Below are 24,842 nucleotides of genomic sequence, written 5' to 3' on the forward strand. Positions count from 1 at the left end.
GACCTTTATTTAAACAATTTTTTTTTTATCAGTAACAGTGTGAACACCAGTTTTCATCCCAAGCCCCTACAGAACAAGGCGGCTGTAGTTCTCAAAAGGAGAACCATGTCATTTAGCGCCTTGGGACAACACAACTGGAAGTGCAGAATTAGATCAAGAAATGAGCAGCTGGTTTGAATAGGACAGACATAGGCAAACTCGGCCCTCCAGCTGTTTTGGGACTACAATTCCCATCATCCCTGACCACTGGTCCTGTTAGCTAGGGATGATAGGAGTTGTGGTCCCGAAACAGCTGGAGGGCCAAATTTGCCTATGCCTGGAATAGGATTTTGTTGCATTTTCCTTTATGTTGAGTTGACTATCCATACTGCCCTCCAAATGCAGAAAACCTGTGCTGGTTTTGTGGATATCCTGAGTGTAGAGCTCCAAGACCTGGGGGCAGGAGTTATGTGTGTTCAAAGCCCCATATTTAGAGGAATCTTATGGTATGGCACTCCCGAAAGTGTCCTGTTTCAGAATGCCTAGGGAGGTGATGGGATTGAATATTTCACATCAGAAAAACTTATTCGAACTAACCTGTCGTGGGGGACTAGAGGGCAGGCTAGACTTAGATCCCTGACAGGCTAGCTTTCCACAAGCAGGGCACATTGAAATATTCCATCTCCCACAGAACTCCCAGGCATTATTTATTTTTTTTACAAATCTGTATAACTTTATTATTACAGAACCAGAAGCTTTCTTTTTCTCTCATGTGCTTTGTCTTTTGGATTGTAAGTCTGAAGGCAAGAACTGTCTTGATACTGCTCTCTGTCTGCTGGTCTCCTTAGCACCTGATGTTGCGCAGTCCCTGGTTATTACTTCACACAAGATCTCCTGGCTAGCCCAGGTTAACAGAACCCCATTTCAGCACTCAGAGCCTGATACTTTGGCAACCTATCACAGAGTTTCGCAAACTTGGGTCTCTAGCTGTTTTTTTTATTATTATTATTAATTTTTTAGAAAAATTTTCTTTTACAGATTTAAATAACACATTCACATCAACCATAATGCCAAATTCTTTTGGACTTCCCCCCGCTCCCTCCACAATCCTCATAATTTTATATTTATTTCACATTTCCTTTATAATTGTATTGCCAGTTAATTAATCTTTACAACTCTTATCCCTCCCACAATACCCTTTCTCATCACAAAGCCTCTTTAAATCCAACTAGCGTTGTCTGTTCATCACAAATATTTTCCAGATAAATCGTAAACTTTCTCCAGTCCTGTGTGAACTTGTGATCTTTCTGGTATCTAATTTTTCCTGTCAGTTTGTCTAGTTCAGCAAAGTCCATCAATTTCCGTCTCCATTCTTCCAATGTTGGTAATTCTTCTTGTTTCCATTTTTGAGCCATTAAAATGGGTCTCTAGCTGTTTTTGGACTACAACTCCCATCATCCCTAGCTAGCAGAACCAGTGGTCAAGGAAGATAGGAATTGTAGTCCAAAAACAGCTAAAGACCCAAGTTTGGGAAGCCCAGATCTATTATAAAAATGAACCGTGTCTTGAACGAGCAAGGTGGGACTATTCAGACTCTCCTAGTTAAATGGATTTATTACACTAAATTCAGAACTGCTAATTATTCATCATGATTTAAAACAAAACAAAGAAACGCCTGGAGGTTCTGCTAGGAATGAGATGAGCTAGGCCGCAGGTGGGCAACCAGATATTATTGGACTGCAGTTCCCATCTGTCCCGCTCATCCGCGCCAATGGCCAGGGATGATGGGCATTATATTCCAGCTAAATCTGGGGGCCACAGTTCTGCACCCCTGAACTTGGCCATCTCCTCTTAGGTGTGACCAGTGATCATCCCCAGTCCTAAACAACTCAGCATTCATTTCTCTGAGCTTTCCACATGCTAAGCCAAAGAAAGTCAAAAGTGTGGATGTAAATCCAGCCCGTCTCTGAACCCTGTGCTTCTTTAGGTCTCTTTTCTCGTTCTCAAAAAATGTGTCACATCCTGGTAATATGCCGAAATAGCTGCCTTCGCATGCTCTCTAAGCCTGTATAATTGCCACGTAGGTTACATGCGCACAGCTTGCGGAGGAGATCAAAAGACTGCAACCCTACACCAATTTACCAGAGAGTAAGCCCCTACTGAAGCCAATGGGACTTGCTTCTGAATAGGCGTGTATCAGGTTGCACCCTAGAAAAAGAATCTGCTTATCTATGATCCTGCTCAGTCGAGACCACTCTGGATGATTTTTATTTTTTTTTGTATCATGTGCAATATAAACTCCTGTCCAGGCAGTGACTGCATTGTCAAGGAGAAGGGCACCGCTGTGGGGGAATCAGATTGTTTTGCAGTGCAGCTGTCCATACCTTTGTACTGTTTGGCACTATATTGGTATATATATATGGTGCACAGGCTGATAGGACTCCAACTCTGGCACTGATTTGACATGAATATGCCTGTCAAAGTGTGGCCTTAAAGTGACACCTTTTTGGCTGATTTGCGCTTCGTCTGTCTTCCTCCCAGCTTCAGTGTTCTGTCTTGTTTTTTGTCTGATCGTACAGCAAGCTTTGTTAACTGATTTGCTGTAATTCCTACACCGTTGGGGGAAATAAGTCCATTGATTTGTGGACCTGATTTCCAAGTAAATTCATCTAGAATCGCACCTCTGGTTTGGTTAATACGTCCTGTTGAAATAAATACTGCTTCTGAGGATCCTCGGGACTTTATTAATTTAAAACATTATTCCAATAAATATGCATCAATGAACATAAGACACACTGTAAAGTCTAAATAAAGGCATTTACAATCCTATCTATAAAGTAAAAACAGATTCTTCCCCCACCCCTGCCCACAATGAGGTATGCACAGGATTAGTTAAGGCAAATTCATACTATAACAAACTGATACTAATTTATGGGTCCTTCCAGGCGTGAGACCACCTGAGAGCATATAACCTAAATATTCAGTCCAGAGTAACAGGAGCTCCTCAGCTATTTCTCACCTACTGGTTATCTAATCACAGAATGCCAATGACATTTAAAAGCAAAAATCTGTCCTCATCCCTTCTTTCTGCCCTCTTCAACTCAAGGGCAAACTTCAACAATTTTTAATAATAAGGCTCTTTCTTATTGGCTCTTCCCAACAGGTGCAAAGGAAAAGCCATACATGCACCACACAAAAAACCAGGACATAAAGTAGGTAGACTGAAATTCTTGGATAGGAGCATTGTGTTGTCCTAAAAGTTGCAAATCCCTGGCATGAAGGGAGCTACTGGAGATTAACACCTGGCCTGGGTGTGCAACGAAGACTAAAAATTAGAGATGACATCTTGGTGAAACACATGTGAGGAGCATGTGGGGAATGCCGGACTCTGCACAACATCTAAATGCTGCCCTCCAACTTATTCAGGCATTCTCAACCAGGACTAGGCAAGGTTGGCTGAAGTAGCCAAGGGGCTCTTTCCCTCAGCTGGAAAAACGTATTGGGCCGCAATCCAATACTCCTAAATTTGGAGCCTAGGACCAGTTAGCTGGGAGCAATCCTAGGAAGCTGCCTAATAGGAGCTCAACAAACTCTGGAAAAGGCGGGGCCTTGAGGTCCCAGGTCCAATCGATGAAAACCAGTCACAAGTTTTTAAACGGTAGAAAATCAAATACAGTCACTCTCTCTCTCCTTTGTCAAGCGGCTCAGTGTGTTGACCATGTAAACTCAGGTAGTTTAGATTTCCCAGATAAAACGTAACTTTCAGAAAATCAAGGGTTAGCTGGGAAATTCATTTTTTAAAGGACTTTCTGGTTCATAGGCACCAGTAGCTTATGTATACAAAGACTTTGGGGGCTTTAAGGCGGTGGGGTGTGCATGTTATTTTTCCAGTGTTTAATTTTAAAGGAAGAGACACAGGGTGGGGAAAAAGACTTCACCCCACCTTCCTTCAGCCTTGGCGTTCCATTTTCATTCCAAGACCTTTCGGTGAAGTTCTACAAAATGCTGGCCAGTCTGCTCTGGCTTCCTGTTTAGTGAGAACATGGCAGGAAGTGGCCAGACAAGAGAGGCGGGGGCAGGAAGAGGGCAGCCCACCAAGGGAGGAGGAAAAGTCTGTTGACATAGTGTTTTGGGGGTTCCCTGGGTTCCCTCCCCCTCCCCGCCCGGATTCTGCATGGCTCTCATTTCAGACCATGTTGCGTCTCTCGGTGCCTCCGCAAATCCACTTTTCTCTGGAAGCCTTTGCCACACAGATCGCAGCCAAAGGGCTTGAAGCCCGTGTGCTTCCGACTATGGGTGATGAGATTGGAACTCTGGCTGAAGGCTTTGCCGCACACCTGGCACTTGTGGGGCTTCTCACCTGTGGATTACAAAAGGATGGGCACAAAGTTACAACAACATAGCATCCTTAACAAACCAGCTTGAAAAGTCCAATAGAAAATGCAGAATTGGACAAAATGACAGGAAGGATTCGAAACCTGTGGGACCAGAGATTTACAGAAGATTGGAAGAAGTACCGTATTTTTCGCTCTATAAGACACACCAGACCACAAGACGCACCTAGTTTTTGGAGAAGGAAAACAAGAAAAAAAAATATTCTGAATCTCAGAAGCCAGAACAGCAAGAGGGATCGCTGTGCTGTGAAAGCAGCAATCCCTCTTGCTGTTCTGGCTTCTGTGATAGCCACGCAGCCTGCATTCACTCCATAAGACACACACACATTTCCTCTTACTTTTTAGGAGGGAAAAAGTGAGTCTTACAGAGCAAAATATATGGTATATGAATTATTTGAAGAGCAACTGTAATCAACAAATTACGATAGTAGGACTACAAGAAGTTTTGTAAGGAAAAATATACAAAGTGTTACAAAGTAGAAAAAGAAAGAGATATTGGTTATGAGTTTGAAATGTAATAGGGAAGATAAGAAATGCATACTAAGAGATTAGATTGGAAAATTTTCAGACAGGATTGATAGAAGTCAAAAATTTGAATAAGATGCAAAAGTATGTTTAATTACTGTTGAAAATGATATGTTAAAAAAACTAATAAAAATTATATATATAAAGAAAATGGCACCCCCAGATATCCAATATGGGCAGGTGACTCGGAATAAATACTAAGGACAGCATAGGACTGCCATATGTCTGGACATTCCCGGGATTTCAAAAGGCGGACATCTGGAGGCGAATTTCCAAAAGGCAGCGCTTTGTCCTGGATCTTAGGCAAGTCAATTGGAGAATTGTGTTTTTGTAAAGAAACAAAAAATAAACAAACCTTCAACTCAGCAGCTTTGGGGTTTGTCTTAAAAAAGCTGAACAATTTTCAAGGTGCCCTGGTTTTTACTTTTTGAAATATGGCAACCCTAGGATAGCATCTTTAAGATCCTTGTCAAGTTTTGTGCTAATTTTAATCGCCCTAGTTTAGGACAAGTACCAGCCACTCTCTGACAAGGCACAACTGGAAGAAGGAGACAAGGGAGCCCTCACATTACCCTTTCAGGTAACTCAGAGCTTGGCAATGATGTCAGGGTTGAGAGGGTGTAGCCCCTAAACAGCCAGCTCAATGGGGATCTCAGCTCTCAGACTTAGAAAGCTATCCTTTTCTTCCCTAAAGCATCCTTGGCAAACTACTGATCAGAGTTCCCTTGAAAACCTTTGCAGGAGAAGATTCCCACCCTCTCCCCCAAAGCAGCTCATTCTTCATTGCTCACCTCTTCAGATGAAAAGAGCATTTCAATAGCAGTTGGATTGTTCGTTTTTATTTCCAATTGCACAAATGATTTCCTCTCCCAAACATGCACACAGATAGCGGCCCTCATTGCTCACTAAGCCAGTGTGCCTGTTTGGAAAGTGGAAGAACCTGATTTTAAAATCCGGGCGCTGCCCTCGTCCTAACCACAGTAGGCCTTTTTCTTTCACTGCCTCCTTCCCTGTCTCTGAAATGTTAATGGTCATGCTTCCTGGGGAAATAATTGTGCAGCCATTTGTTCTTACACGTTGCAAGGTTTTGCTGAGGGGCATCTAGTTTTCCATCAACACGCGCTCAAAGTAAGTGGCATTATGCTGAGAGTAGACTAGCGCACTTTGAAACTGTGACAAGCAATTGGTTTCTAAAAACCAATAAAAGCTCACAAAAATGGGGCAGGACATGGGTGGAGAATGGAGTTAGCAATGCGGAGATGGACAATATCAGTGATGCTCTTACAATCAGATTGCACATGAAAACTCTCAACAGCAGTGACCATGAATTGCATTTTCCAAGGTGTAATATGCAGCGTTTTTTCACACCAGCAATACAGAATGACATAAAACCTTGAACCAAAAGGCTGTCTCAGAACTGGGTGAATGGACATTAAAATGACAATTTAAGCAAGTGCGAAGTCATGCAGAAATCCTTATTTCATTGGGATTTAAGCTGGCACTGACTGAAAAGAGATCTTGCATTTGTGGTGGGTGGCCAAATGAAAATGTTGATCCAGTGTGGTACTGTTGTGAAAGAGGCAGATTCCATGTTGGGAATCAGTAGGATACGATGGAACCACCTACACAATGCCTTTACACAAAACTATGGTGCAACCACTCTTATAATACAGCGTACAGCTGATATTTTAGAGCTGGAAAAGAGCAGCCAAAATATCAGGGGGCTGGAACAACTTCCCTAGGAGAAACAGGTTTGGGGTTTTTTAGCTTAGAAAAATTGTGAGTGACAGGGAGAACGGTGGACAGAGAGACCATTTTCTCCCTCTCTCAAAAGTACCAGAATAGGGATTATCTGATGAAGCTAAATTGTTAAATAGTAGAGTTTGCTACCACAAGATGTAGTGCTGGACCAACGTAGACAGTCTTAAGAAGGGATTAAGCATATTCATGGTGAATAAGGCTCTCAATGGCCATTAGCCATAATGGTTTTGCATCACATCCAATAACTGAGGCAACATGCCTCTGAATATCAGTTGTCAAACAGCAAATGGCAGGAGAGGCTTATTGCCCTCATCTCCTGCTTGTGGGCCTTCCATAGTCATCTGGTTGGCCATTGTAGGAAACAGGTGTCGGACTCTATAGATCTCTGCAAAGCTCTCCTCCTGTTTTTTATTCGCATGGGAGAAAATATCTTTGTAATTTACTCCCGCTTCAGCGGATACAGAAGGCTGCTGGGTCAGAAGACATACCCCCTGAGAAAAGCTCCATTTAAATCTGCAGCGTGTTCTGTTTGTCTTTCTCCTAACAGTTTTCCTCAGCTATTCAATCTGCATTTTTGTTTTGTTTCCATGTTCCCCAGAAACTCAAGATCATGGTGCCTTGCCTACCACTGAAAATAGCCCTCAAGCAGTTTGAATGGAAAAACTCAGTAATACACAAGAGAGCTCCAGAGCAAGTATCAAGACTGACTGTTCGGATCTGCATCCTCCAACTTTCTGGCTGGGCCTACCATTAGGCAGAACAAAATGCGCTCATCAGGCAGCAAATTCTGGGGCGCAGGGATGGGTAGCGACATCACCTGAATTCTATACACATGCAATGGGGAGGGTGCCATCTTGTTTCTTGCCTCAGGAGTGTGGGTAGAAATAATAATACAAAGGGAAAATTGACATTCATTGCTCCAGTGCTTTCCCCCCTACCCCCGGGGTACGCAGGGGTACACATACCCCTAAACATTTTGTGAATCTAAGTTTGGCCTCATTGAGGGGCAGTATTTCAATATGAGTAGGAAAATGAGAGAACCCCTAAACCTATATTTTTTTTTTGGGGGGGGGAGCACTGCATTGCTCTGTCCAGCGGCTCTTTCCGCCCCTGGCATGTGGCCCTCAGAATGCTGCCTAGAAAGGAATGTGGCTCTCACATAGAAAAACATTTGCCACCTCCTCTGCTTTAAAGGAAGAACTGAAGAGGGCTTGTGTGTCTGTCTTTCTAAAACTACTTGTACCTTGGAGAGACAAAAAATAAATCTGTCAGCTAGTCCACCCTGCTTTCCCGGCATTACTGTGGAGGAAACCAGCGGATAAAAAGTTTAGAGCGTTAAAATTGAGATGTGGAAATATGGAAATAACGACGAGAGGCAGGATTGAGATTTGGAGATATGCTTCAAGGTCCTGACTATGGGAAGTCCCAAAAATTAATGATTTGGAAGATAATTTGATCTTTTTTTAATTTTAGTTTTTTATTTTTATTGGTAGCAATTCTCACCTGTATGGATGAAAGTGTGCTTCTTCATGTCGGATTTCTGGTGAAATCTCTTCCCACAGTACTGGCATGGATAAGGCCGAGTGTCTGAGTGGATGAGAAGATGGGTAGACAACGTGGAGGACCTCTTGAAGCTCTTACCACAGATCTTACAATCAAAGCTGCGCTCCTGCCAAGAGAAAGTAGGACCTTCATGCAGATGCACTATCTTCTTCATTTAATGCGTTTAGAATATCTGTTCATTGCTAACCACTTACATAGAAGCAGCTTTCAAAAAAAATAAAAATCTGATAATTGATTTTTTCCCCCTTGGTTTAAGAAGATTGACGTACCGCTTAAAGGCGCTTACATAAAATAATATAAAATATTCACAAGGAAAAACACATTGGAATAATACAATTATATCAAAATATAGATTAAAACACAAAGTTCTGAAAGCAGATATCCATTAATTTAAAAATACATATATGGGTATTCTCGCCTAAACAAAACTCAGAATTATTCAAAATAATTCAGATATACGGTGGCCATTTGCCTTGTCACAAAATATAGATCCCATAGTGACTGCATTGGATAAGGGGGAGTAGGGATCCCTGAAGTTGCCTCCTCCTTCAAACCTGGGACTTTACTTATATTTCATTATATTGAAATGTTCTGCTGTATCAAGTAATTTTTCCCCGAACCATGAAAACATCCCCAAACCACTCTGGAGATACTGAGAATTGAACCAGGAAACATCCACATTTGATGCTTGTGCTCCACAGGTTTTACATGTGTATTACAAAAAGAGTTACATTTTGTGATGAAAAGCCTTTAGTGTTCATCCTTCCAGCTCCAATTTAAAAAAAACACCTAGAGTTCTCAGGTAGGTAGGTGTCTTTTTGTCACCAGAGTCAAGAAAATCTATGTACAGTGGTACCTCGGGTTAAGTACTTAATTCGTTCCGGAGGTCCGTTCTTAACCTGAAACTGTTCTTAACCTGAAGCACCACTTTAGCTAATAGGGCCTTCCGCTGCTGCCCTGCCGCTGGAGCACAATTTCTGTTCTCATCCTGAAGCAAAGTTCTTAACCTGAAGCGTATGTAACCTGAGGTACCACTGTACATTTCTTTCCCACTCGATCCGCACCATACATTTAAAGTGCACCCAGCACACATGACGACCCCTCAAGAATCCAGGGAACTGTAGTTTCCCCCTCCCAGGGTCAGAATTCCCAGAACTTTTGACAAACTACAGTTTCCAGGATTCTTTAGCAGAAGTCATGCCCTTTAAATGTGTGTTGGATATGCTTTAAACTTATGGTATATATCTGCTGTCGTCCCCCCCCCCCCCCGCCCCCAGCACTTCAACAGTGTTGAAGAAAGGGAGAAGCTTTTGAAGGGTGCATAATTTGGGTTTGGGGACAAGAACTCTTTTTTTTATTAAAAAAAAATACTTTTATTTTGCTTTAAACAAATATAGATAAATATAAAGAACTAATATTACAAAAGAAAAATCCTTAATAATAATAATGGGAAAAGCAAAAAAAAAAACTACAAAAAATGGTACCTCAGGTTAAGTACTTAATTCGTTCCAGAGGTCCGTACTTAAGCTGAAACTGTTCTTAACCTGAAGCACCACTTTAGCTAATGGGGCCTCCTGCTGCTGCCATGCCGCTGGAGCACTATTTCTGTTCTCATCCTGAAGCAAAGTTCTTAACCTGAAGCACTATTTCTGGGTTAGCGGAGTCTGTAACCTGAAGCGTATGTAACCTGAAGCGTATGTAACCCAAGGTACCACTGTACATGGCATAGAGCATAAGCCATTATGGCAAAGAAAAAAGAAAAAGGAAAGGAGGAGGAGGAGGAGGAGGAAAAAGGGGGGGGGGAGAGGAAAATGAGCCAAAACACAAGAAGGCTCGTCTATTGTGCGCTTCCATCAAGGTCGCAACAGATCATTATTCTAACTCTTTTATTCGTACTCTAATGCATGGCAGGAGTGGGGAAGGAAGAGAGATTTACTTAGATTTATTGCAGTGGTAGCAAAGCTTCTCCAAATCTAGATCGCAAAACCCTCAAACTTCACTTTTGTGTTCCAGGATCTCTAATAGTTTTAAGAAGGGAAATTTGCGCTGGCACAAAACCCCACACATACACTAAGTGGAAGAATAGAAGCATGACCCCCACCCCACTTGCTATTCCCCCTCCCCCTCCTTCCCCCTCTTTTCTTCCTAATATTTTTAACCAATTCCTGAGCCAAGAACTTATACATTGACCACTAATAATGAACCACATGTTGTACATATTACCCCACATTTATTATGCTATTTTTGTCATAGACAAATGGCATGAGAAAACTTGGTATACTTATTTGTATAACATTATTCTTGTTTTTAAAACCCAATAAAAAGTTATTTTTTTTAAAAAAAAAAAACCCGGCAAATCAAATTTGATGGAAGTTGTGTGTGTGTGTGTGTGTGTACGCGTGCATATGGGTTTGTTGTGCAGGGCGGGGAAGGATGGTAATCAGGATTAATCCCCACCAGCCCTGCATGATAACCCACACACCTTTCCTTGGCAAGCAGACTGCTAGTCCCATGAATCTGTCACTCTGGGCTCATTTATATTGTCATTTAATGTAAATCAGGGTTTCCCAAACTTGAGTCTCCAGCTGTTTTTGAACTACAATACCCATCATCCCTAGCCAGCAGAACCAATGATCAAGGATGGTCTGAAATGTAGTCCAAAATGTAGCCCAAAATGTAATCCAAAAACAAGTTTGGGAAACTCTGATGTACTGTAGATAGTGAGTTTTACTGTACAGTGGTACCTTAGTTTCAGAACATCTTAGTTTATGAACAACAATTAAGAACGCTGCAAAACCCAGAAGTAGGTGTTTGGCTTTGTGAACTTTGCCTTGGAATAAGAACATGTTTCGCTTCCTGTTGAGTGTGTTCCATTTGTAAATTGAGTCCCGCCCGCTGCTATGAGAAAGCACGCCTTGGTTTAAGAACGCTTTGGTTTAAGAACGGACTTCCAGAATGCATTAAGTTCATAAACCAAGGAACCACTGTACATCCATTAATTCTTCATTGTCTATATGACATTCTCCTCCAATCACACTTGCCTCTCCACACTTTCCCCTCCCTCAATCCAGATTTCCTCGCACCCTCTCTGTTTCAGAGTATCCCCGGTATGAGTAAATCTGGACCGAAGGAGGGAAAAGTGTGAGGAGGCAGTGCTTTGGAGGAGAATGTCAGAATTAACAGAGGTACAGAAAGCGGGCTCTTCGCATTAAGCCACCGTGTGGACGAACCCTCTCCAACCACTTGCCACCTTCCCCGGGGTTCTCACCTGTGAGTGCACAGCTTTATGCTGCTCCAGGCTAACTGCATGGCCAAATGTCTTGCCACACATTTCACAAGCGAAGGGCCTGGTGCCGCTGTGCGAACGACGAACGTGCACCTCCAGGCCGTGGGGAGTGGAGAAGACCTGAGAAGCAGAGGGAAGACAAAGAGAATTATGGTTCAGGAAGGCCTGAAGCTCACAGCAGGTCCTGAACCTGAGATATCAGAGCTGTTTAGGAGAGTGTTTCCCCCCACGGAGGTTCAGCCAATTAACATTACTAGGGATTGGTGCCATCAGGGTGGGGCAGGTGTCAGTGGCCCAAGCCAGTGGAATGAGCAAGAGGGATCACAGGCACAGCCCAGCTGGATGGCCACATGTTGAAACAAATGAGGTAATGCATGTTACCATCTAAAAAGAGGGGGACCTCGTAAGACAATTAAGGCCAGAGCCTAATATTACCTAGTTGCAGTGGTGTAGCAAGGGTTGTGAGCGCCCAGGGCCACGTGGAGGGAAATGGATGAGGCACGCATGCACATTCAACTGCCTAATAGTGCCTGCATCACCCAGGAGATCGCAGCCACAAAAATAAGAAAAGAAGAGTCATTTCGTTGTCTGGAGAGGTCACTTCCTGGTTCACATGGAGAAGCCTTTTTCAACGGAGCTCAGCGACAGCACTAGGTGCTAAAATTTTACGCTCCTAACAATTTTGCATCTGAGGAAACCGCCCCAATGCTACACCACTACCTAGTTGTGCCACTGTTACTGCAAGCTGAAATGCTGATTGACAAGTACGTGGTCTGCTGTAATAATTGATACTGTTTTGTCGATCAGTATATATATCTGATACTGCTTCATATGTAGTTTATGATTTTAGGGAGATATATATATAGTGTCATATGTAGCAGGGTTTTTTCATTGTCTAAACTGATTGATGATTTAGAAATGCTACAAACAGCTTAGAGTGTCTGTGACAAAAGCAAAGATTAGAAATGTTACAAAACAAGGACAATTGTGAAGTCCAGCCAGACCTGCAAAAAGCTATTAGTCAGTGATGGCTGTATACTATGTCTAGAATCAGAGATCCTAATATCAGTTGCTGGGGGACAAAAGTGAAAGGGATTTTGCCATCATGTCCTGTTTTGGGGCTTCCGAGAGGCATTGGGTTGGCCACTGTAGGAACCAGGATGTTGGGCTCATGGGCAAGAATCTTCTTATGTTCATAAGAGCTATCTGAACAATTAATATGCCATGGCTCCACCTTCCCCGTACAAGCTTCCTAGTCACACATCTTGAAATTAAGCAATAAAGAGGGACCTGTCTCTGCCTTGACCATCCTTGCCCAAGCCTTCGGACCTCACCACCCCTAAATAACCCCCACCCCGAAGCTGGCTGAGTGGAGTGGGGTGGAACAGAGGAATACCACCGAAGGGGGTCATAGAATATGGTCCATACCTTGCTGCATTTGACACACTTGTAGGAACCAGTGCTGATTAACAGGGGGCGACAGAGGAGCTCTGATTCCAATTTGATGCTACTTGCACTCTTCTCCTGTTGGAGTCCAGGTGGGCCTTCCACGTAGATCCCAGAGGCTGCTGCTGGCCGCTCAAAGAGTCCAGAGGAGCCAAAGTCACCATAGAGTCCCAGCGCTGAGCTGCGCTCCGATCCATAGAGAGCAGGCTCAGATCCCCTCTCGCAGAAGAGACCAAGGGATGAGCTACGTTCCAGACCTGGGCAGGGCCTGTAGCTCTGGACCAAATGTCTCAGCTCAGAATTCCCAAGGCTACTCCAGGCATAGGGCTTCAAGGGCACCGAGAAGGGGGGAGCTTCGTCCAAAGAGGGGCAGATGGAGCGCTCAGAGGCTGTCGAGACACAAATTGAGCGGAGGCGGTTAAACGGGGTTCACGCAAAACACGCACTCGACCTCTTTGTTGTGTTAGCTCTTTAGTATATAGGGTGCTTCCAGGCTTATCTTACAAATAGGTTGTGCGGATCCTGTTTCTCTTTGTTCATGATCGACATGAGTGTCTACATACTCCATTTTCTCCAATCATGTTATTCACTGCTATACCACCACTTGACAACTAAACCACGGGGTGGAGCTTGATGGAATGTGTCTGGGCTGAGTTTCTTTGTTTCGTATTATTATTATTATTATTATTATTATTATTATTATTATTATGTCCATCTGACTGGGTTACCCCAGCTACTCTGGGAAGCTTCTAACAAATTGATATACAGTAAGACATCAAACATTTAATCTGAAGGGCTGCCTTCAGATATCTTCTAAGTCAGGTAATTGTTTATTTCCTTGACATCTAATGGGAGGGTGTTCTACAGGGCAGGTGCAACTACCAAGAAGGCCCTCTTGTCTGGTTCAATCACTTCTCTTCCATACATCCTCCATATATATCACACATTTCCTCAGGGAATGCCTATTTCCATATGAACCTACCTGGACCCTGAGACCATCTTCTGAGGCCCTTCTTCATGTGCCTCCTCCTCAGGAGGTCCAGAGGGTGGCAGCATGAGAACGGGCCTCCTCTGCACTGGCCCCTGTCTGTGGAATGCTCTCCCCAGGAAAGTTTCCCAAGCGCCTTCATTATACACCTTTAGGCACCAGGCAAAAACATTCCTTTTTAACTAGGCCTTTGATTGATTTGATTGACATCCTATGTCCTTTTAACATGTGGCTTTTGGGGGGGGAGGTGTTATTGGGTTGTTGTTTTTATTTTTATTACATATTTTGTGGTTAGTGCTAAGAATCTTCCATACCAGCAGTGGCTGCAGAGGCACAATGGGTTGTTTTTACTCATCATATTTGCCGTGGAAGAGGAAAATCCAGATAAGACAAAGAAACATAAGGACAGGGTTGGCATTTTGTTGGTGGCATCCTTGTGTGAACAGTGTAAAAAAAACCACATGTGTGCATGAGTAGCACACATTTCGCACTGAATGCCTGCCTGGAAGCACCCACAGTCACTAACAGCCGCAGTTCATGTGTGAGAGAACTACTCCCTCTCTCTCATTCAGGTTGAAATAAGTTCAGATGTATTTGACCAAACAATAATACACTTCCTCTGTCATTAGCCTAAAAGCTCTGTTGAAATTAAAATGCAACAGTAAGGAAGCAAGCCCTCCAGAGATAATAGAATAGGCAATAACAAGAAGCTCTGCTAGCCAAACATTTCAACAACAGCTTCATAACAGTTGGCTCATTTTAAAAACTACCGGAGATTTTCACGAGTTTAGTGGCAGCCGTTGCAAGGACCAGCCAAACGTTTTACATCTTCATTTTGCTCCGTACAAAGCTACTTTCAAATTCACACTCTGCGCCGTCCAGTTCATAAACATTTGAGATTAAAGGATAGTTCTATTCTTCGCCCTGATTTCTGAGACAAAACTAGGGAACAGTGAAGCTAATTCTGTCATTCACGAGTCCCATCTCAAACCTGTTTCCTTGCAAAATCATTCAGGAGTGAATCATTTCCCCCGTTTTTCAGTTATATGAGTGATTAGCAGCACAGCACCACCGTTTTGGAAAAAGGAAAAAAAAAACTTAACACAAGTCATTTTGGAGACAATCTAAGAATTTGCACAGTTGCAGATGCTTTCAACCACGTCAGATTTATTTTGGTAATTCTGCCCACCTTTATAAACCACCCTGCACTGATAAAGATCACAGGGTGATTCACAATTCATCATAAAAACAAAGGCAATAAATGTATGTAGTTCGCCAACTCAGAAAAATGAAGTAAAAGCCCAAGAATGTAAGCTCCTAGGAAGAGGGTGATGGCAAGCAAGTCAAACAACTACTACGATACAGCGCAAAACGCCTTGGTAGACAAGTACATCTTTGGCTGGCAATGAAAACTGCATGTTGAAGATGACTGATGCACTTCCAGTAAAGGGAAGTTCCACAAATAGGGTGCTGCCACAGAGAATCATAGAATCTTCGAGTTGGAAGGGACCCAATGGTCATCTAGCCCAACCCCTTGCAATGCAGGAATCTCAGCTAAAAGGCCTTGTCCCATCAGCAGGACCATGAGAACGGCCTCCCCATGCAGATCCCAAGGTTCAGGGTTGGCAGATGAAGGGAGATGTTTTAGATACAGTGGTACCTCAGGTTACATACGCTTCAGGTTACAGACTCCGCTAACCCAGAAATAGTGCTTCAGGTTAAGAACTTTGCTTCAGGATGAGAACAGAAATCAGGCTCCGGCGGCGCAGCAGCAGCTGGAGGCCCCATTAGCTAAAGTGGTGCTTCAGGTTAAGAACAGTTTCAGGTTAAGTACGGACCTCCGGAACGAATTAAGTACTTAACCCAAGGTACCACTGTACTGAAAGCCTCTGGGAGAAAAGGGGATGCAATTTCCCAAATCAATGGCAACATTTGAAAACGCCAAGCTAGATTATAAGGTCTCAGGCAGTAAGGGAGAGAATACTTGCTCTTACAAAAATACCATTAGTTATAGCTATATTAAAGCATGGTTTGCTTTTTAAAGATCTCCCTTATTTATGACCAGGTGACTCAAGGGGTCAAACTTTTCCTAGACCACAACATTTTAAGCTGTAGGCGTGGCAAGGGGGTTGCATGTTTTTTTCCCCTTGGTTTGCCGTGAGGTTGAAATCAGCAGGTTGAAAACTAGAATGTCACTGAGGAAGGCAAGGTGCGTCTTCTCCTTGGCATGCTAGTGTTCTACCTACGGGAAGCTTATTTGTAGGAGAAGGGTTCAAACATTCAGGCTCCCATCCCTTACGCATTTATCACTTGTGTTTATAACCTTTACCAAATGGTCTCTGGGCAGCTAACAAATTACCTGGCAGGGAGACCCTCTGATCTCAGGTGGCCTTACTTCTGAGTAGATGAGCCCTAGTATTGCACTGACAGCCTCCCACCTGCAGCATCAGCCAAGGAAGCTTTGACCACTTGGTGCTGATTTTTTTTTGGGGGGGGGCATATTTGGATGCCTCTATTTTGGTGCTGGAGGAGACACTTGAGAGTCCCATGGACTGCAAGAAGATCAAACCTATCCATTCTGAAGGAAATCAGCCCTGAGTGCTCACTGGAAGGACAGATCGTGAAGCTGAGGCTCCAATACTTTGGCCACTTCATGAGAAGAGAAGACTCCCTGGAAAAGACCCTGATGTTGGGAAAGATGGAGGGCACAAGGAGAAGAGGACAACAGAGGACGAGATGGTTGGACAGTGTTCTCGAAGCTACCAGCATGAGTTTGACCAAAACTGCGGGAGGCAGTGGAAGACAGGAGGGCCTGGCGTGCTCTGGTCCATGGGGTCACGAAGAGTCGGACATGACTAAACAACAACAATTTTGCTTCTAGCGTGACATCAAAGTCTCGCAAAAGTTCACTTGCATCATTTTAAATCGTAACCAGCCCAGTAATGGCATTGCCTGGCTTACCCAGAGGTTCTTGCCCTGTGACTCCACAAGATCGTGTCTGCTGCATGATCAGTCTTAGCTAAATAAATGCATAGTGATTGTGGCACCAGATGCAGCTCTCTTATTCTGCTTCTGTCATAGATAGATTCTTTCTAAGCTTTGAATGCTTCTTCCCCTAGATCAGTAGTTTTCCACCAGTGTGCCGTGGCACCCTTGGGTGCCTTGAATGACGGTCAGGGGTGCCACGGGCAACACTGGCCTCTGACCCTCTTTCCTTCCCTCCCTTCCTCTGATGCCCTCTCACGTCTCTGCCTCCCAAAGGCTTGCACAGCAGTTTGTTGCAGCAGCCCTGGCTGCAAGCTCCCCAGACAAATAGTGCCTCTAGGGCTGGCCAAGGGCTGATTCCTAGGCCCTTGTGGGGCAATGGGAGGAGACACCTCTCTTTGGGGCAGGGGGGGGCAGCTCAGAGACCAGATGCAGCAGCAGCAGCTGCCCAGAGGACTCCCAAGGAGAGGGGAGAGGAGGCTGAGGGAACACTCCACAAGGGAGGGTGTTTGAAAAAGACTGAGAGGCTGCCGGCTCTGCAGGCAAAGGGTGACACATCTGGGCTCCCAAGCCCCACAGGGGTGCCGCAGAAAGAATGGAGTTGGTCAAGGTAGCCGTGGACTCAGAAAGGTTGAAAATCTCTGCTCTAGGTAGTACACCGATTGCTGCTCTGAAAGCCATGTGGAATTGCAGGCTATTACCAGCGCCTGTTGGCTCATGTGGTGTTGCTAGTGAATGCCTGTCCTGTTTTTATCTACAAAAAAAGCTTCTCCCGCAGTAAGAATTATGTACACACACATACACACACCCCACAGCATAACAGCAGTACCTCGGTTCCATAACTTGAATATGCAAGTATTGACTGGTTTGGGCAAAGTGTACATTGGGGTTATACTTGACTCCTGCCCTATACACACCCACACACCCACACTCCAATACAGGTGACCAGTGCTTTTTAAAAATAAATAAATAAAAAGTGGAGGGAAGGTCTGGTGCTCACTATGAAGTTGTTACAGTAAATGCCCCACACTTTTAACATTTGGGGCGGTACTCCGTACCCTTGAGTACCCCTAGGGGGAGCACTGCCTGAGGTGATTTTTTAACCTAACTTGCACCACTTCGTGCCCTGTGTATTCCCTAGCAGTCAGACATATTTTTACATGGAAAGAAACCACACACAGTAAGAGATGTTTTTAACATCAATAAATCAGAGGGTCAGCTGTTCTGTAATGTTTCAAGCCCTGTCACGTTGCGACTTTATTTTATTGTTAACAGAGGAGTTTTACTGAAATGCCATTTTGGTTGGTTAGACCTTCCCAATTAAAATGTAAAGGAGGCTGGGAATATAATGCTACACGTCAAAATATTTGGTGCCTAACCATGACCCAAACTCTGAATTTGAATATCAAAAGGTATTCATTATTAATAAATTAAAATAGTGTTTGTGGGAGGGGGCATTGTTGTTGTTTTTTGTTTTGTTTTCTGTTTCATTTATTTGTGCTTTTATCCTGTATTTTTTATCTTGTCAACTGTCCTGAGATTTTCAGATGAAGGGTGGCGTATAAATTTAATAAATAATAAATAAATAATAAATATTTCATGCTAGCCTTACTTTGAGTAGTTAGGTTGATATTAATAAATGTGACCAGCTTAAGTTCAGTAATTTTAGTGGGTTTACTTTGCATAGGAAAAGGCGAACTACAGCCGAAAATATATATTTGTGCTGTTATGGCCTCTAAGGTGCGAACGCATTAAGGTTTTTGTTTCTATTCATGCCTGCAATCTGTTTTGAGTTAAAGGAAAAATATGCATTGGGGGTTATTACCATAGCTGTCAACTTTTCCCTTTTTTAAAGGGAAATTCCCTTATTCCGAACAGGATTCCTCGCAAGAAAAGGGAAAAGTTGACAGCAATGGTTATTACAGATTTCACACACTACTCCTATATTATTAACAGTAGTCCAGTTTCATAAGTTTTACATGAAATGCAGTCAAATCAAACATCATATGTTATCTGACTCCATTTCATGTAAAAAATAAAAATAAAAATGCTACATTTAAGAGATACATCTAATTGTGTTTTTAAATCCCCCAACACCTTGTAGTTCACATTATTAGCTAATTTTATCAAGGAGCATATTTAAAGCACATGCACACACGTAATAGTCATAGGAAAAATACAAGATAAAATGTTGCAGTAGAATAATCAGTTTACAAGAAACCATCAATTAACTCCTGAATTCTTGCTTATCAGACTGATAATCCAATAACAACATCAACCAACGGTTTAATAGAGAGGGGAATGAAGAGATGCGATTAAGTCCACTGAGAATAAAAATAATTGTAAAAATAAAAATGGCCGTAATAAAATGGTAATATTCTATCTGCACACACACACACCGGCAAGAAAAAGACAGGTTAAAAAAGCACTTTCTGCAAGTACAGAAAAAGGTACGGTAATAAAGCAATTATAGAGGCTTTTTTAAAGAAGAAGAAATTAAAACTTTAAGCAATGTATTTACAAGTGAATAGAGCAAGGTGTATGAATTGATTGAGCCAGCAAGGTTTTTTTTGTGGGGGGGGGGGTGTTACATGTTTATTACAGCCTCAGGTTTGTGCTCTGCTTTGACAAAAACAATTTTGCAGTAGTGATATTTTTCTCACACTCAGGCAGATCACCCACTGCGTCCCATTTTGATCATTTGAGCATGGTGTGTGTGTGTGTGTGTGTGTGTGTGTGAGAGAGAGAGAGAGAGAGAGAGAGAGAGAGAGAGAGAGAGAGAGAGAGAGAGAGATGGGGGCTAAGCCGTTAGTGCCATTAGGAGAGTATTTGGGGCACTGGGATGCTCTTCTTCAAATAAATCAGTACAATAAAAGCCAATCACTAGGCAGAAGGAGAAAGCCAGCCCTCAGTGTCAGATTTGGGAGTATGGTTAAAGGAGTTAATTATTAAATTGACATCTAATAATATAAATTGCATTACATTTCTACCTCTACAGTAGGTACTGTTTGAGTATTTTGCCTGAAGAAACAACAGTGTCTTACATTACCTCCAATTTTAAGAAGGTTATCATATGTATCTTCCTTTTTGGTTGTATTATTATTATTATTATTATTATTATTATTATTATTATTATTACATGTATTGCCCAGTCTTCTCCAGCAGGTCCCAGGGTGGGTTACAAGGATTTGAAATTCAGAATTAAAAAACAGGTCAAGCAAAAGTCCAACACCCACCTTGGTGAGATGTCACACACCCACCCATTCCCCCAAGATCTATTTTGTTGGGAAAAAAGCAGAAGGTGGCAACTTTACTATTCTCAGCATTCACCACAGTGTCACTTCATCAGTAGAAATGCTGTCAGCAATTTCCGTTTCTGAGCAAAACTGAAAACAAACACTACACAAAAAGTCCAAATGAACTGTTCTCTGTTGTGCTTTCTGTCAAATGAGCCAAAAGTTCAGCTTGCTTTGCCAGCGCCATAGGGACCCCCAGCAAGCTGACTAGAGATGCTGGATGCAAACCCATTTAGGATGCAGCTCAAACACTGGGAATCTCATCACCAGGAGTACACCAGAGATATATTCTATCTCTGATCATTAGCAAGCAACGCAGCAAGGCTAGCTGCTGACAGTCTGATCTGGCAAGCAGTCAGTCTCTAAGAGAAACTATATTAATCAATCATAAGCTTTGTAATCTCCTAATTCAGTCCTATCACTGTAAGCTCGACTTTGGCCCCTTGCAACTACTTTTGATATTTTCAAGGCTGGCCTTCTTGCTTCCAAAGGGCTCTTGAATGCTCTTGACGGATATTATTTTGGACAAGCAAGGATGCTAATTTTGTAGAAGTTGTACGCAGATGTCAATGACATCCAGGCACATGACGAAACAAAAAGCCACAGATTTACAGAGAAACTATATGTGGAGAATCAATGCATTGTGTGCATCAGATGGGTGGAGTACTGTTGTTGTTGTTGCTGCTGCTGCTGTTAGCACACCCATTTTCTCTCAGTTGTATGCCTTGAGTTCATTTGTCTTTACTTCCAGGATTACCCCATCCCATATATGCCCACTTAACTGCTTTGATCTACGGAACTGGCACTGTTACAGGTAACACATAATATTTGTTAATTCACTCGTAAGAAAGTGATCTTTTAGTGTGGCAGCTCCTAAACTTTGGCATCTTCACTGTTCTTTTTTCGGCACTTGCTAAAAACGTTTTGGGCAAGCTAGGCATGTAGAAGTTGACATGTGTTTTAGTAAGTTTTTTGCTGAACTATTTGTTTTATTTGGGGGGTTGCTGTTTTTTTAATACTTGATTTTAACTTTGCCCTTTATTGACAATGTTAGTGTTTTACACTGCTTGGAGGTATGATCCGCAATCAAGCAGTGTTTTGTTAAATAAAGGCATGCAATGCCACCAAACTCTCGGGGTTGTTGTGAGGACAAAATTGGGGTTGTGGGTGCAAGCATGTATGGCACCTGGAGGTCCTGGAAGGGTAGGCAAGCTAAAAAATGTAAGTATAGATTTCTAAATTGCATTTTAGTGGGAGACCAGAAGAAAGAGCTGAGTCTTCATTCATTTTCCTCTTGTGGATCCCTGGAAGGATCTATTCCTTCGTGCCATGAAAGCAAACAGGAAACAGTATCGCGGTGGGTTACTCATCCTTCCTTCTGAACAGCCATAAAAGATTTTCATAGCCTAGCAAGTAATATTTAAAAGTCTGGGAGGATAAAGTGAGGTGACTATAACTCCATCATTATCGCTACACTATTCAGCTGCTCCCACCATCAGATTAATACAATCATCATTGTTAATAGGAATGTATATATAGATACATAAAGCATACACAAGAATGTGTATCTGCATCTGTATATTACCCATCACAATCCTAGGCAAGATTACTGGGAAATAAACTCCACTGTGTTCAATGGGGCTGAACCCCAATAATAATAATAATAATAATAATAATAATAATAATAATAATAATAATTTATTTATGTGCTGCCCGGCCACTCTGGGCGGCTTCCAACCACTTAAAACATCAAGCACAGTAAAACATCAAACATTAAAATGGCAAAGTGTGCAGAGGAGTCTAGTCTGAAATCATGCTGTTGTTCATTTATGTCAAAAGCGTAGACAGGTTCCTTTTGGTTGTGATTGCTTTGAAGTGCCGCAGAAATGTTGCAAACCAGAGTCCCTTGTTGTAGCCTATGAAACAGGTGGTGATTTTTTTTGGGGGAGGAGATGCCTAAGCAGGCAGGCAGGCAGGCAAGATTCAGAAAACCTATCACCCATTTCCTTTGCTATTTTATAGGGCAACCTTCTCCTCCGAGGAATGAATTTGTATTTTCTTGAACTCACAACCTGATCAAATTGCAAACAATTACTTTGCAAACAAGAGGGTCGAGAAGGGGCGCGAGGTTGTGTGTGTGTGTGTTATTTATATATATATATTTCCCTGTCTTTTATTCATGCCTTTTTAATAATCATTTCTCCAGATATACAGCATAAGACATAGCCTATTTTATCAATACATGTCAAGCGTCCTCGTCTTTCTTACTGCACAACTACAGTCATTTTAGGGAGAATTGTTTAGTAAGGATTTTGGAGGAAGCCTTCTGAGAGATATTAAAAACAACAGCAGCAGCACAATTTTTCTGCTTTCTTTTTAGCCAGACAGTTCTCCCTGCTCTCATTCTCCACTTTTCTGCTGCTAGTATAGACCTAGGAGTATCTTTCTCTAGCTTTAAAGCCAACGCCTTTAAAACTATGGTTATATTTAATTTTTTTTTTAAAAAAAAAAATCCGCTTTTCTATGACTCCTTCGTTCCTAAAAGGAAAAGGAAAAAACGCCAGCAAATTGTTCTAAATTGCTCAGGCTGTGTTTCTCAACGCGATCAGGGCGACTGACGCCAAGTGAGGAGTTCAGCGTCCTCTCGGGGCGACCACATCAAAGGGAAAGGAGAAGCCAGCCAGAGGCTGCGCTGCTCTCGAGGAGACGCCGTGCGCCCGGATCGAGTCCAGGGCAGGGAGAGGAAGGAAGGGGCTCTTTTGAGAGAGAGAGAGAGAGAGAGAGAGAGAGAGAGAGAGAGAAGGAAGGAAGGAAGGAAGGAAGGAAGGAAGGAAGGAAGGAAGGAAGGAAGGAAGGAAGGAAGGGAGAGAAGAAAGAAAAAGGAAGGAAGGAAGATTCTACTAATTAGATGAAGACCCCCCCCCCCCGCCCCAATGCACATCGTCCTCTGTACAGAGTAATGCAGTTGGGGAATTTTTCACTATGGACTTCATCTGGTCTTAACGGGGATCCACTAGCAGGAATGGTATAACTTCGTTTTCTTGCCGCTCAGAGATGATTTTTTGAAAAAATACCAAGCTTTTGATGATGATGATGTAAGGCTGCGTTTGGGGGCTCATTTCCCTGAGTGTGGCTCTGCCCTTTTGCCCCAGGGGCCCGATCCTGAGCTGTGTCCCGATCCTTCTTGCAGCCGCTCGGACACAACTGCGCTTAATCTCTCCGCCCTCGAACTGGAGCGCAGAATTCGTTGCTAGGGGTCCCTTACTGGTCAGTCCCGCTTCAGTTCCGCTTCCCTCTGGGAAAAAGAGCTCCCTACCGATACCGGGGCGGGTGGGGTGTGTTCTCCCCCATCCCCTCGACTAATCCAGATCGACTTCGCGCTCGTCCTGTGGCTCCCACCCCCACCTTGCCCTTTGCAAATATATTGAAAGAGAAATTACTCAGGTATAGTTTGGTTCTTTCAAAAATCCGATGGGGAAATCCAGAGAGTCTCATACCTTTTAAGCCTGAATCGCTGAATTTAAGAAAGGAAACCTTTTCTTTCTTTTCTTCTTCTTTTTTAAGGGGACAATTTGGGTCAGCAAGAAGCGGACTTGTTCTGTGATTCCTCCTGCCTTATTATTAAGAGGTAAACACGCGCGTCTGAAATCGCGTTTCATTATGAACCGTGCGCGCAAATCATCGCACGTCTGCAGGCAAAAGAGGGTTTCTCTTTCCCCCATCCTCACGGCAATGGTCGGAGATGCGGTATAGGGTGGGGGTGGGGATTAAAATTTGAGACCCAGGGGAGAAATTTAAGGAGGGAAGATGGGGACACACACACTGAAGTGGGCAGCTGAGATCTTTTACACACATCCTTCGGAGTAAACCCTGCTGAACGCAACGAGACGGCCAGGACCGGGCTGTAAAGCGAGGGCCATAAAACGCTCGGATCCTGTCCCAAAGCAGCCTAGAAACACGTCCACCACCCAGCCCTTCCGACGACAGCTCCTACCTGGGGAAGCCGAGGGAGAAGGCGGCCTCCACAAATCCTCCAGCTCGGCGGCTCGGTCGCAGAGGCTGCCCTCGCAGCTGGGAGCCGACTCCGAGGTGCCGTCCGCCCCGTCGGGCAGCTGAGATTCCGGGGAGAAGCGGCCCTGCGAGGGCTCAGGGAGGCCCAGAGGCATCTGCCCCGGAACCTTAGTGTCTGCCAAGGGAGGAAGGAGAAAGATCTCGTGAGAAGCCTGCTTTCCCATGTACGCCCCGTCGCACAATCCCCTTTTACAGGTGCCCGAGGAGAAAGCCAGCCAGCAAACGCGCTACCTTCAAATCCACTTTTCCCCTGTTGGATCAAAAGCGCAGCTACTCCGTGATAACCGTAGATATTTATCACGCAGTAGCAGCCCTTTTATCCGCTTGTTCTACCTGTGAAAAAGTGGATTTGGGAGACGGGGTAGTGAAAAAGCGGGTATTATTAAAACTCTTCCTAAAGGCAATAAGAGAAAAAGACACTAATCTAAACAAAAAACACTTCGGAATAAGATTAAGACTTTTTTCATAATGCAGTAAGATAAAACAAACTAAATAAAAGCACGTGGTAATACAGATACATGCCTGCGTATCAGGCGTCAAATGGAAAA

General features: G+C 43.3%; 1 protein-coding gene and 1 long non-coding RNA gene across 3 annotated transcripts in view; one reads left to right on the plus strand and one right to left on the minus strand.

Annotated features, from left to right (window-relative positions):
- Window positions 1-2,700: 2,700 nt before the first annotated feature.
- Window positions 2,701-24,842, minus strand: part of GFI1 (growth factor independent 1 transcriptional repressor) — a 45,086-nt gene continuing 22,944 nt past the window's right edge. For both annotated transcript variants that reach the window (XM_079981621.1, XM_079981622.1), the window contains exons 4-8: window positions 24,218-24,409; window positions 12,937-13,343; window positions 11,491-11,628; window positions 8,163-8,328; window positions 2,701-4,339 (exon numbers count right to left, since the gene is read on the minus strand). In XM_079981621.1, coding sequence (XP_079837747.1) covers window positions 4,161-4,339; window positions 8,163-8,328; window positions 11,491-11,628; window positions 12,937-13,343; window positions 24,218-24,409 — 1,082 coding nt within the window. In that variant the 3' untranslated portion in view covers window positions 2,701-4,160. The remainder of the gene's footprint in view (window positions 4,340-8,162; window positions 8,329-11,490; window positions 11,629-12,936; window positions 13,344-24,217; window positions 24,410-24,842) is intronic.
- On the plus strand, window positions 20,932-22,624 carry LOC307219025. The gene is made up of 3 exons (XR_013840270.1): window positions 20,932-21,037; window positions 21,475-21,580; window positions 22,246-22,624. It is a non-coding gene; the product is annotated as an uncharacterized lncRNA (long non-coding RNA).

This window comes from Podarcis cretensis, assembly GCF_951804945.1.
Source record: "Podarcis cretensis genome assembly, chromosome: 6".
NCBI lineage: Eukaryota > Metazoa > Chordata > Lepidosauria > Squamata > Lacertidae > Podarcis > Podarcis cretensis.